Source organism: Arachis stenosperma, chromosome 1 (genome assembly GCF_014773155.1).
Source record: "Arachis stenosperma cultivar V10309 chromosome 1, arast.V10309.gnm1.PFL2, whole genome shotgun sequence".
Classification (NCBI taxonomy): Eukaryota; Viridiplantae; Streptophyta; class Magnoliopsida; order Fabales; family Fabaceae; genus Arachis; species Arachis stenosperma.
In genome coordinates this window covers 128596113-128611258 of record NC_080377.1, presented here as the reverse complement: position 1 = coordinate 128611258, position 15146 = coordinate 128596113, and the positions used below count along the sequence as shown (strand labels likewise).

General features: G+C 25.7%; 1 protein-coding gene across 1 annotated transcript; it reads right to left on the bottom strand.

Annotated features, from left to right (window-relative positions):
* Window positions 1-10253: 10253 nt before the first annotated feature.
* Window positions 10254-12773, bottom strand: LOC130973076 (SPX domain-containing protein 1-like). Its single transcript, XM_057897469.1, has 3 exons — window positions 12226-12773; window positions 11697-11823; window positions 10254-11006 (listed from the first exon to the last, which is right to left on the bottom strand). Exons 1-3 carry the CDS (start codon window positions 12517-12519, stop codon window positions 10564-10566), a joined length of 864 nt encoding a protein of 287 aa, XP_057753452.1. The 5' UTR covers window positions 12520-12773; the 3' UTR covers window positions 10254-10563.
* Window positions 12774-15146: the final 2373 nt, after the last annotated feature.

Sequence of the window (15146 nt, the reverse complement as noted above, 5' to 3'; positions counted from 1 at the left end):
ACCTCTACCAACATTTTAAGTTCTGTTACTGTTGGTTGAGAGGTCGAAAGACTCATGCCAAAGCTGAAGAAAGGTGCACCAAAGTCATCTTTCCAATGCCAAAGACGGGGAGAACTGCAAGATGACAGAGAAAAGTTTTAAGTAATAATAAAAAAGCATTATGATATAACATTAAAACTAATAAAAAAAATTTAAGTAAAACTTACACATTCAATGGAGCTTCTTGCTTGGACCGCCTTGCCGAAGTTTCTTCGTAGGCCTGGTGTTGGGGTTTCAGAGGGCAGCTAGATCAAACAGAAAAGTGTTCAATACTGAACGAAAATTATTATTATTATATAATATCAAAACTAATAAATATAATTTTAAGTAAAACTTACATATTAAAAGGCGTTGCTTTGATTGCCTTACCAAAATTTTTTCGTAGGTTTGCTGTTGGGGTTCTAGAGGACAGCTAGATTAAACAGAAAAGTGTTTAATAATGAATCAAAATTATTATTATATCCCGTCAAAAATAATAAAAAGGATTTTAAGTAAAACTTACACATTAAGAGAAGTTTCTTGCTCCGATTGTCTTGTGAAAGTTTCTTCACAAGCCTGGTGTTGGGGTTCAGAGGGCAGCTGTATTATAAAAACATGTTCAATAATGAACCGAAATTATTATTATCTACTATCAAAAATAATAAAAAAAATTTTTAAGTACAACTTACTCCTTAGCAAAAGTATTTTCTGTTTGAATTTTCGAAGGGACAGAGATAAAAGTCTCTTGTTGTTTTATCTCTTCCACAAGAGAACTTAGAAGAGCCATTGCAATAGAAACTCTAATGAAGCTAAGCAAGAAAGGAGTTAATGTTGAAGGATAAAAGTAGGAAAGTAAAATGGAAAAATGCACTAAGTGAAAGCTGCACATTGATTAGAATAGGAAAGTAAGTTAAAAAACTCACATATTTTAAGATTGAGACTGAATTTCTTCTAGAAATTTATTCTTAAAGATCAAGTGTTGTGTTACTGATAATTAAACAAAATTTTGTGTGATTAATTAAACAAAAATTATTAACTAAATTTAAAGCCTAACGTATATATTTAAATTTACATCATTGGAAGTTGTAAACTCTGTTTTTTCTTTTTTTTTTTCATGCCATTTCTTTTTTCTAAAAATTATAACCGGGGTTTCAGGAACATTTTTTCTAATAAAAAATATATAAAATTAAAATCATCAACTAAGATTTTTTAATTAAACTAAGAAATGAACCTAAATTAAAAGCAGAAGATTAAAAACACATCAAATTCATTTTTTAGATTCAAATAAATCCCAATTAAACTTAGAAATAAACCGAAATTAGTTCAAATTTAAACAAGCAGTCATGAGACTCAATTATCAACAAAACACATTAAATTCATTTCTAGTTTTAAATGAATCGAAATTATTTCATATTTGAACCTCAAGTAAACTCTGTTTTTCATGCCATTTTTTATTCTAAAAATTGTAACTGGGAATTTAGGGGTATTTTCTTTTTCTAATAAAAAGGTACGAAATTAAAAAGATATTCTAATTAAAAGTAGAAGAAGAAAATAAATGTTAAGAGGAATTACTTGGTATTGCTCGGTGTATTTACAGACCATGCCAAGCTCGTTTGTGTTTGTAATACAAATTTGATTTCACTGTCCAAATTTATAGTCGGCCGTCTAAGAAAAAAAATAAATATTATTCAGTAAACTCAAAAAATTTACATGAGGTTTTAGGAAAAATTAGTAGAGAAAGAAAAAGAACTTTATATAAAAAACTCAATCTTACATCTACGATAAATCATATCGCGCGTCTGTCGAGTCACAGTCATCTGGAGCAACATTTATTTTTTTCTCTTCATTCATTTTTCTTTTTGTTTTTTTTTTCAGCACGCGTCTCCACTACTTGTTCATTTCTGACAATTCATACAATAAGTTTTGATTTAAAATCAGGATGAACCATAATTAAAAAATAAATGAACCAAAATTATTTTATATTTGAACAAGTAGTCAAATAAAGTCAATCATCAAGAAAAACACATCGAATATATATACTAGTGACAAATATAAGAGCTGTAACAAACTTAAGAAGCACACATGAACAATTTTCAGCAAATCCAAGTGAAACTAAACCAAATGAACCTCAAATAAATTTAGAAATGAACCGAAATTAACAATACTTATCACATCATCAGTGAACCTCAATTAATTCACAAATAAATCAAAATTATTTCAAATTTGAACAAGCAGTAAAAAAGACTCAATCAATAAAAATAGAAATATATTTATAACAACAAAATAATCATTTCTGAATCTTACTCGTCTTCGGATTCAATTTCACTTTTCGAATCCGTCTGAACAATCTTCCTTTTTTTGCTTTCTTTTTTCGCCACTCTTTGTGGTTGTTTTCTTTTCTTTTGCGGTGTTTTCTCCATTTTTTTCTTCTTATCTGCAACACATATAGAAAATTTTGTTAAAATCATAATATAAAATTTTAAATAAATAGATAGTTTTTGATAAGCGATGGTGAGAAGTATACTCAAATTTAGAAAAAGTTTCTTCTTCCGAAGATAAATGCAAGATGACAAGTTTTTTTCTTTCTTTTTCTTTTTCCTTTTTTCCCCCTTTTTTCTTCTATCTCTCCCCCCTCAATTATGCTCTTTTTACAATTTCCTAAAACAGAAACTTATTTAGTTAACACAATAATTTAGAAGCATCTAAACCAAAATTCGAAGAGAAATAATTTTTTTTGTTTACCATTTCATTATTTGTTTCCAAAACAATCCGGTCAACCAGCCTCCTCCATGTCCAGTACGCCACCCATGGTGGTCCGAGAGCGTCATCTGCTTTTGGATTAGAGAACTTCGTTTCATAGAAATATATTAACATTAACACAAAGACGCAACCATCAACTGAAAGTTTGTTTTCTGCTATCTGGGCTTTGATCTCCTTGATCAGGAAGCTCAGCACATGAGACACTCAATTTCATTGTTAGACTGTGTCCACATGAAGGACAAGTGGTTTATGGACTAGGGAAATTGTGTTTACTATTGTCGGCAACAAAAAGCATTTTTGGACGAAGACGATGAAAGTCCTCTTGAATTTCAACAAGTTTTTCTCCCCTTCAACACTTATATCAATCATAGATTTTATCAAAGATGCCAAAGTAGCACTTTTGAAGTTGTCAGCAATCTTCTTCTGCTGCTCATTCAGTTTGCTGTATGCAACTTTTTCAGAAAAATGATCCTCTATAATATTTTAATATAAATAAATTACTTAAGGCTCAATTCATTTTCTGTATCCAAATGAACTTCAAATAAACTAAAAAATGAACCGATATTACTTAAGGAATAAAAACTTTTGTCAATATCGAACCAAAATATTTTAAGGAAACACTCAAATAAAGAAGTCTATCATCTTTTGTTAAAGATATTTTGGTGTTGCATTTTAATTGGTTTCTATATAATTTATGCGGTGTTCTTCGTCACACATTATTAAATTTTTTAAAAGATTTTCTTTCTAAAAATAATAAAAAAATATTTAAATTGAACTAAAACAAAAAAGATAATAGATTAACTATTAGATTTTTTTCTGAAATTATTCATGTAAAAAAATATACTACAATCAATATTAACCATATATATAAAACATACGGGTTATATCCATAGGTCAAACCTCTTAAAATTTTTATAAATAAAAAAAACTAATTTATATTCGTACAATATATAAAATAATTATTATATTATTATTATATTATATATTAAAATTCACTAATTTAAATTTGTTTTTATTTTTAATATAAGCATTATAAATCAATAAAATTTTTATAACTAGATGTAGTGTAACAAAATATATATAATATTAATTAATTTTTAAAAAATTCTGAAAAAATAATTTCTTTTTAATAGAGTGTTATTAAAAAAATTTACATTATAAAAACTAATTTCAACCAATACGATATAATAGGTTATTAAATATATTTAATACAAAACACATTGAATATAAACTTTTGTTGAGTTTAAATTTTAAATAATTTTTAATTGAATTTTGAATATTTTTATTTTAAAGAGTTAGAATATTTTAACATCATCTTTTTCGTATCTTTTTAATTTAGTCTTTGACTTTTTAAATTATAAACCTTATTTATAATTAAGGGTTAATACTATCAATTAATTACAAATACAAAAATACAGAAATAATTCTATAGTCATAATTATAATCTAACTTTATAAGCAATACAATGAAACTATATATAAGTAATATAACTAAATTTTATCTATATCTATAATCACAGTTCATAAATAATATAATTTAATTATATTTATATTTATAATTAAAATATAAAAAAATACAAAAAATTATCATGATGGTTATTTTTTTTCGTTCATAATTTTTTTTATTATTTTTGTTGTGAAACGAAAAGTATCATGATGGTTAGTTTTTTTCGTTCATAATTTTTTATTATTTTTGTTGTGAAACGTTTAATTATTTAATTACTTTCAAACAAAGATAATTGAATAACACAAAAAAGTTTTATTAAGAATAAGTTATTTAGATGTGATTAAAAAATAATTAAAAATTATATACGGTAAAAAATTAATATTATTAAAAGATAAAATTAAAATTTATTTTAAAATTAAAAATAAAGTTTATTTAAAAATAAAATTAAAAATCATGCTTTTTTTCTTTTTTTCTAAAATTTATCTACGAGTAATTCCATAAGTATCTTATGAAGAATAAAAATATTAAACTCATACTGAAATTTATTTTAGTAAAATTTATTTTTATTTTGTTAAACGTTAAATAAACTATTGAAAGAAATTTTGTGCCCTCCATTAGAGGAGAATGATAAACTTCCATACTTTCATTATGTTATGGCGATAATTTGACCCTGTTATTTTTTAAATTATGATTGCACTTCATGATTTTTCACTTTTATCTATAAATTTTTGAATGTGCAAAATAATAATAATAATAATAATAATAATAATAATAATAATAATAATAATGTCACGGTAAAAAAAGAAGCACATCACCAAATAATTTATCATCCAAATTATATATGAATAAAATTGATAACAAGATTAGAGACTTACAAAACCTTTCTTAAGTTCACAGAAAAAACGTTTATATTTGTGTAACATATAAAATAATTATCATATTATTATTATTATTATTATTATATATATATATATATATATATATATATATATATATATATATGGCCAAAAAAAGTGTTACTGATTTAAAGTAATTTTTTTTTAATATTTGATTAAATTATTCTTGTATTTCATATTTTTTTTGGATTTTCTCTTAGTTAAAAGTATAATCATTATAATTTTTTTAATTATTATTGTTAGGGGTATTCGCAAATCGGATATGGCTAAAATTTCGATACAATTCGCACTAAACTCATCAGATCGAATTCGATATCCGCATTTTTTATGTTTGGATCAGATATCAAATATATCCATAAAATAAAAAAAAATTAAAAAGGGTTAACCACAAAAAATGCCCCCGAATTATTCAAACACTGACAAAAATGCACCCGAATTTTACTATCAACAAAAATACTTTTAAATAATTTAAAAACACAACAAAAATACCCAACATTAAATATGTATTTCTCAAAAAATACATTAGAGATTGAATTTTGATGTGATTTTTTGCAAACATGATTAAAAAAATGTGATATTATTATTCTTAAAATTTGGTGATTTTTTATTAAGTATATATTGTTTTGTGATTTTTTAAAAGTATTATTGGTTGTTAATAAAAAAATTATAAAAAAATATATACTTAACGAAAAATCACCAAATTTTAAGAATAATAATATCTCAATTTTATAATCATTCTAGCAAAAAATTGCATCAAAATTCAATCTCTAAGGTATTTTTTGAAAAAATATATTTACTGTTGGATATTTTTGTTGTGTTTTTAAATTATTTAAAAGTATTTTTGTCGATAGTAAAATTCGGGTGCATTTTTATCAGCGTTTGAATAATTCAAGAGTATTTTTGGTGGTTAACCCTTTTTAGTTTTTTTATTTTATGGATATATTTGATATCTGATCCAAACATAAAAAATGCGAATATCGAATTTGATTTAATGAGTTTAGTGCGGATTGTATCGAAATTTTAGCTAATTTGATTTGCAAATACCCCTAACAACAATAATTAAAAAAATTATAATAATTATATTTTTAACTAAGAGAAAGTCCAAAAAAATATGAAATATAAGAACAATTTAATCAAATATTTAAAAAAATTTACTTTAAATCAGTAAGACTTTTTTTGCCCATATAATAATAATAATAATAATAATAATAATAATAATAATAATAATAATAATAATAAGATAATTATTTTATATGTTACACAAATATAAACGTTTTTTTATGAACTTAAGAAATGTTTTGTAAGTCTCTAATCTTGTTCTCGATTTTTTTGGTATTAGCCCTCTTATTATCAATTTTATTCATATATATTTTGGATGATAAATTATTTGGTGATGTACTTTTTTTTTAACCGTGACATTATTATTATTATTATTATTATTATTGTTGTTGTTGTTGTTGTTGTTGTTGTTGTTGTTGTTGTTGTTGTTGTTGTTGTTGTTGTTGTTGTTGTTGTTGTTTTGCACATTCAAAAATTTATAGATAAAAGTGAAAAAATCATGAAGTGCAATCATAACTTCAAAAATAACAGAGTCAAATTATCGCCTAACATAATGGAAGTATAAAAGTTTATCATTTTCCTCTAATGGAGGACACAAAATTCCTTTCAATAGTTTATTTAACGTTTAACAAAATAAAAATAAATTTTACTAAAATAAATTTTAGTATGAGTTTAATATTTTTATTCATCATAAGATACTTATAGAATTATTAGTAAATAAATTAAAAAAAAAAGAAAAAAAAGCATGATTTTTAATTTATTTTTAAATAAACTTTATTTTTAATTTTAAAATAAATTTTATTTTTATTTTTACTAATATTAATTTTTTACCGTATATAATTTTTAATTTTTTTAATCATATCTAAATAAGTTACTCTTAACAAAATTTTTTGTGTTATTCAATTATCTTTTTTAGAAAGTAATTAAATATTAAAATAATTAAACGTTTAACAACAAAAATAATAAAAAAAATTAACCATCATGATACATTTCCTTTCACAACAAAAATAATAAAAAATTATGAATAAAAAAATTAACCATCATGATAATTTTTTGTATTTTTTATATTTTAATTATAAACATAATATAATTAGATTATATTATTTATGAAATGTGACTATAAATATAGATAAAATTTAGTTATATTACTTATATATAGTTTCATTGTATTGCTTATAAAGTTCGATTATAATTATGACTATAGAATTATTTCTGTATTTTTATATGTGTGGCTAATTGATAGTGTTGAAATATTACCCTTAATTATAAATAAGGTTTATAATTTAAAAAATCAAAGATTAAATTAAAAAGATACGAAAAAGATGATGTTAAAATATTCTAACTCTTTAAAATAAGAATATTCGAAATTCAATTAAAGATTATTTAAAATTTAAACTCAACAAAAAGTTTATATTCAATGTATTTTGTATTAAAAATATTTAATAACCTATTATATCGTATTGGTTGAAATTAGCTTTTATAATGTTAATTTTTTAATAACACTCTATTAGAAAGAAATTATTTTTTCAGAATTTTTAAAAAATTGATTAATATTATATATATTTTGTTACACTACATCTAGTTATAAAAGTTGTATTTATTTCTAATGCTTATATTAAAAATGAAAATAAATTTAAATTAGTGAATTTTAATCTATAATATAATAATAATATAGTAATTGTTTTATATATCGTACGATTATAAATTAATTATTTTTTTATTTATAAAATTTTTAAAAGGTTTGAGCAATCGATATAACTGGTATGATAAATTTTACTTTAAAAAAATTATATATATATATATATATATATATATATATATGTGTGTGTGTGTGTGTTTAATATTGATTGTGGCATATTTTTTTATATGAACAATTTCAGAAAAAAAAATCTAATAGTTAATTTATTACCTTTTTTGTTTTAGTTCAATTTAAATATTTTTTATTGCTTTTGGAAAGAAAATCCTTTAAGAAAGTTAATAATGTATAACAAAGAACACTAAATAAATTATACAGAAACCAATTAAAATGTAACACCAAAATATCTTTAGCAAAAGATGACATAGGCATCTTTATTTGAATGTTCCCAATATTTTAGTATAAACAATTAATATAAAAATAACAAAATGATCAAAAAAAAAAAACAAATGTAAAATATGAAAGGTATAATACTGCCGAAATTTATGCCGAGCGCATCTCTTATTTTGGCAGGGTTTATGTAGATTTTGCCATAACGAGTGTCCAAACATCTATGATAGAGATCAAAGCAATGAATCAATCTCCTCAAGAGTTTGTGAGAGACATTCAATTCTGAGATATGTCTCAGTGCACCGTATCTCATTTTTTCAATAATAGTTTTCTTTCTTCACTCAATTCGGTGAACACCCTAGCTATGGATTTTGTTGAGCATCTCAGATCATGTGTTTTCGGCAAGAATTTGAAATATTATGTTATGATATATTTATGATACAAAAATAGCGTTGCTTTAATCTGTATATGCTCCTCCTTTTTTGAGATGGTCATCTTTTTCATTTTTGTTGTAAGGAAGAAAAAATTTGATCCGTACTTAACAAGTGAACCTCACTCAATTCACAAATGAACCGAATTTTGTTTAGATTTGAACAAAAACTAACCAAACAACTCCACATGAACAAGTTCATCAAATTCAAGCGAAACAAAACCAAATGAACATAAATTAGACTAAGAAATGAACCTAAATTTCTTAAGGAATAAGAAATTGGATCAATACTTAACAGTAGCATGAAATGAACCTCACTCAATGCATAAATAAACCGAATTTGGTTTAAATTTGAACAAAAAGTCATAAAGAGTCAATGAGCAAGAAAAACACATTGAATTCATTAATTTAACAGCAACATCAAGTGAATCTCAGTTAATTCACAAATGAACTGAATTTGGTCCAAATTTGAAAAAAAAAACTAACCAAACAACACCACATAAACAAGTTCAGCAAATTCAAGCGGAACCAAACCAAATGAACGTAAATTAAACTAAGAAATTAACTTAAATTTCTTAAAGAATAACAAATTTGGTCAATACTTAACAGTAGTATCAAATGAACCTAACTCAATTCACAAATGAACCGAATTTGGTTCAGATTTAAACAAAACATCATAAATATTCAATCACCAAGAAAAGCACATTTCAATTGATTTCTGCATGCAAATAAACTCAATTAAACTAAGAGATGAACCGAATTATTTATCAGAACCAATAAATTAATAACACAGTTTCATTTGATGCCCTAGTTACGAAGAAAAACAAGAAAAAATAGAATCAAAGAAACTCGATCTACTAAATGAACAAACTCGATCCGCTAAACCTTAAATCGAACTAGAAGAAACGTGAGAGTTGTGAGAAATTAACTGAACATAATAACAATAGTTTTCTCAGTACCTTACAGAATCTTTGTTCTTGTTTTTATGTATTTTTTATTAATAAATTCAAATGCTCCACCCGATTATGCAGTAGTTTCTGCAGAGAATTTGGTTGCAGTTTCAAATTGAAAGAACAAACATTTTTTCATATTCTAGCGTGAATTGAATTTGTCAATTCGTAATGTTTGGGGATTTTCGGTGCGTGTAGCATGCGTCTCATTAATGAGAGAATTTTTTTTGGTATCGAAGCTCCTTAGCTGAACTTAAATATAGAAATGCTTGGATGTGTAATTGGATTAAAAAAATAAAACCATGTCAAAACTCTGTAGAGAAGTTGGGCAATAAATGACCTAAATCTGATTAACGTCCAGATAATCAAAAGTTCAAAACGTTATCGGGCAGAGAACTAAAAATCACATTACTCCTTTATCACTAAAGCCCTTGTCTCTGACTTTTTTACCGATTGCACTTTGTTTTGCAACTCTTCTGGTTTTAGTTGCACTCTTCGTCTCTTCGCCTCTTCGGTACGCTCAAACTTTTGAAGCATTTCAGTTCTACCTGTTTTACTACACTATATTGAAAACTCAAAAGGTTAAGGTTTGCAACCTCTAGCTCAGCATTTTGCTACAATCTATTGTCAACTAGGAAAAATATGCAAGGCACACGTAGCCACAGAAATGATTTTCAAATTGGAACCTATAACATTATAGTATGAAGCAGATACAAAATATATAACTATTAAGTATTAACTACAGATATAGAATATGACCGTCAACGAACTATCAACAGCCAAAACAGAACAACTGTGATTTCCAGACTCTTTATTATATGGAACCCTATGATTATATAAAAATTAATTCCATCTTTACATTTAGAATTACATCAGTGTTAGTATCTAAGCCGTGCATAACAAAGGCGGATTTCAGGGAAAAAGGGTGGGACAGAGAAGCCATCCCCACCACACTGCCGTGAAAAGCAACCAAGCAAGTTACTTGGCCGCTTGTTCCAGAACTGGAACTTTCTTCCATGTTTCTTCCAATCCACTAATCTTCAGTGGCGGCAACGAAAAAACACTAACTGTCGAGCTCCCGCTTCTAATTTCCTGCAATACGTGCAATGCTGATATAGTACTCTTCATGTAGAGGCTCTCCATGTACTCGATCTCTGATAATTCCTTAGGTATCAAGAAACCATTGCTCTTGGTAGTGGTGGAAGTTGAAGGACCACATCCTTCAGCTTGGGGAGTTGTCTCGCCAGAAGGTGGAGAATCAATCACTGGGAAAAGACGATCAAGCATTGCTTCGCACTCCTTCACTAGCTTGTAGAGCAGATCAGTGGTAAAGAAAGGTTGTTGCAAGACCTTCTGTATGAAGGGCAACCGGATGAGAGCACCAGTTCTCTTGTCATACTTTTTCAGTATTTTCACTAGCCCTGTGGATAGAAAAATGAGGTTACAATTAGTTAGTTGTCTGGAGCTGCTGATTCGATAGAAGACAAAGACCTTATGTAATAATCCACAATAAATACTCAAAATAACCAAATTTAGGCTAATCACAGAAACTTATCTCTAAACCTATCTCTCTAAAAAAGTTGAAAACCGCAGCTTATTGTTTAAAGACCAGATCACCATCTACCGACAGCTAACTAGTACATTTTTTAAAGAATAAAATAAAAAGGTGAACTACCCTGTTTGATTGTTTAAGCTTTTAGATGATTAGCCTGTGCATAATTTTCAACAGGAATATTTGTGGTGCTCGGCATATACTATTCTAAAGCAAAGAATGATAAGCCATAATGGGGTATCAAAAAGCCCGGATGTTCAATTTTCAGATTTCTTTATTCCAAGATAAGCATATGGTCACAAGTTGTCCACCGATTTTTAAGAAATAATGGACAATATGAATTAGAAATGAATCCTATTCCATCTTATTTCTTGATCTCATCCATTGCATTCATAAATGGCATAATTTTAAATGGCATAATTATAAAGTGAATGCGACACATATTTTATCATATAAAGGTTTGCAACTTGTAAATATAATAATAAATAATTCAATACGAATATATGAAAAATAAGCTAACATATTGCTGAGTGTTGACAATTAAAACTTGGGAAAGTACCTGTGTAGTTAAGGGCACTGTAGTTCTCCAGCAAGACCATCTCTCCATGAAAATCCACAATTTCCTTGCGAATTTTCATCAACTCTTCACTGGAAACCTTCACCTTGGCCACCCTGTCCTGAAGCTCCTGCATATTTAAACCGCAACAAACATTAGCGACACACTTACATATCCAGCTAGCTCTTCTATAATAAACATTAATCCAATTAAGCATGCTTATCCTAATTAATTAATTAATTAGCTTAAAAAGTTCCAGTAATTTTCTGGAGAATAAAAGTAGACATTGACATTGCCAAATTGAAACAAGTATAGTTACTTTGCCTAGTGGAGACAGGAGACCTAATATTTTATTATATCATCGTATCAAATGTCAAATAAAATAATCAAATTCATAATTTGCTAGTATGTTTCATTGCTAATCAACCTAACTAAATTAAAATTCCACATAAAACTTAAAATAGATTCGGAACTTTTCTTTCTTTTTAAATTTCTTGGATTAGTTAACGAATCGAAGAGATTAATTACGCACCTTGAGCCTGATAATGTACTCTTCCTCCTTCTCGACGAAGAAGTTATTGAATTTCTCGAGCTCTTTTTCAAGGAGATTCCTGAAGTCAAGTTCCTCCTTGGAGATTTCCGGTGCAGCGGCGTCGGAATCTCCGGCGGCGTCGAGCCTAGGGCGTTTGGCAGGGCGGTCGTCGGACTTAGGAGCAGGGTCCAATTGCTTGAGCTTCTTCTTGAGTTCCTTGTAGGAGAGGAACTTGTCGCGCCATTCCGGTAGGGTTTTCTCGATCTGGTTACTCAGGCTCTTTCCGAATTTCATGGCTTTCCGTTAAAGAAAAAAACGAACAGAAAGATGAAATTTCAGATGAAAGAAAAAAGAAGGTAGTGATTTGTATGAGTTGGTAATTGGTATGGTATAGTATGTGTGAAGAAATAATAAATATAGAGGAATGTGTGAAGGCGAAAGAATATATATGAGTTTGGTTGCGAATGCGATGATAGGGAAGAAGAGGAGGAGGAGAGGGGAGAAGTGAGAGAAGGTGAGAGATATAACGGTATAGGAGAAGAGAATATTCGAGGGTATAGTTGGAATATCCGTAAATAGGAGTATATCTTGGGTTTTATTCCCCTCTCTACTGTCCTCCCAAGGGAGTGGTTGTGCTTCTCCACTTGCTTTAATACTCACTGCTATATGTGCTATCTATCTGTGGTGTGAGTTTTTATTTACAATACTTATTAAATTTTAATTATTTTATTAATTCTTATAATTTTACTAAATTTATAATTAAATTTTTATATTATTTTTAATTTTATGAATATGTCTTTGTTAATATAAAAAATATTAAAATTAATAAAATATTTTTTTATAAATTAAAAATATTTATAATTTAAAATTTAATTAAAATTTTAACTATATATTTTTTAGAATAAATATACTTTAATTTAATATTTTTAACATGAAAATTACTTAACTATAAAATTAAAAATTGTGTAAGAGTTAACTGAAAGAAAAAAAGAATAACAATCTGATTGTAAATTTAATAAAACTATAAGAATTAATAGAATAGTTAAATAAAAAAAATTTTATAAAATAAAATAAATAATTTATAATTTTTAATACTTATATTTTGTACACACATTATAATCTTGCTCTTTTTTTAAAAAAATGATAGGGTGTTAATATTTTTAAGGGAAAAAATATTGATCAGTTTTTGTTAATAATAAAACTTGTCTCCAATTTTGTTTAAGAATTATTCATAGCTTTATTACTTCTAAAAGAAAGTCATATTTGTAATAGGATGAAATTTTGGTTTTTGGTTACCCAATGCTCTAATGTGATATATGTGAATGCGAATATTTAGGGGTTGTTTGGATAAATTTTTAATAAAAAAAAATTTTAATTAATTTTTTTTAAAAGATTTTATAAAAAAGTAAATGTAATTTTATGTTTGGATAATTATGTAAAAAAAATTTTATTTATCAATTATGTTTAAATATAATCATATAAAAATATTTTTTGTTTATTTATTACGTGAACAATATTTTTTTTAAAAAATCTTTTAAAAAATATATAAATTGTAGTTTTTTTAAAAAAGATATTCTTTTTATTTTTCTAATACTTTTATTTTTATTACTATAAATTTACCACATATGCTAAAAAATAAAAAAGATCTTTTTTCATTAAAAAATATTTTTTTATCAATTTAATAACGTCCAAACAAGTGCTTATAAATTATGATTTAGAAAATAAATAGGAATTAGATTTATAAAAAAAAAATTTAGGAGGTCAACACTTTTATTAAAATTTGATCAATATTTAATTAATAAAAAAATAAATAATTCTATTAAATAAAATCTTATACCATTAAAAATATCAATAATAACTACTTAATGATTATAAATTCCATTACAAAATTTGCTGGCACTCCTCTTATAAAGAACTCAAATAGGATTTGTGATTTGGATTCATTAACAAAAATGAAATTTCAATGTTTTTGTTTATATTTTTATGTATTATTATGTAATGAATATAGTGACTAAATCACTAAATGAATACATGTCAGATTATTTTGTATTTTATACAACTTGATAATCCAAATGTTGTTGCGTTAAAAGTAAAACATATATTTTTAAAATTCCCCAACATATATATGTCATGAAAAGGAAATATTCATTGCATAGAATACGAAAATACAATGATAACCTCTTTTATGAAGGAATGAGATTCCATGCCATGCTTCATCATAAATTTAGTAATTATATAAATCAGTTAACTTTTTCTATATTAACATTAAAAAAAATTTAAGAATATATATATATAGAGAAAAGAAAGGAAATAAGTATCATATTTACCGAACATCAGTATTTATGAATTGTTATCTAAATTTTATTTAATTTATCTTTTATAATAAATTTTAATTTTTAAAATTAAAATATATATTTTTATATTTATTAAATTAAATATTAATTTTTATTTGTTTTAATAAATTAAATATTATTTTTTAAGTATCATAGCATTCACTTTATTATTAATAGTGCTTTTAAAACCTAATCAATCTCGTAATCAAATCGTGAATAATTTTATAGATGACTCAAATTGGTCCAACAATGGGAATAGATAGTGGTGTCAACTTAAAAGATAATACATTAATTAAAATAAAAATAACTGCGACAAAAGCAGAAAAGTTTGAGTAAATTTAAGCCCAGCAAGGTAGAAGGCCTAAGCAAAGGGAAAGCGAAGTCAAGGTTTATTAATTTATGACGCATGGTATAATGCCAAGGCATTTGGAATATCCAATTTTTGCTACCAAGTCCATAATACGACATTTGGGATCCTTAATTAATTAAAATAACTAATTAATTAATATATAGTGCCAGGTGGCACCGCTTTCTCCCCCCTGTCTAACAGAGAGCATTAATTACGTGACAACGTCGAATCACATGCAT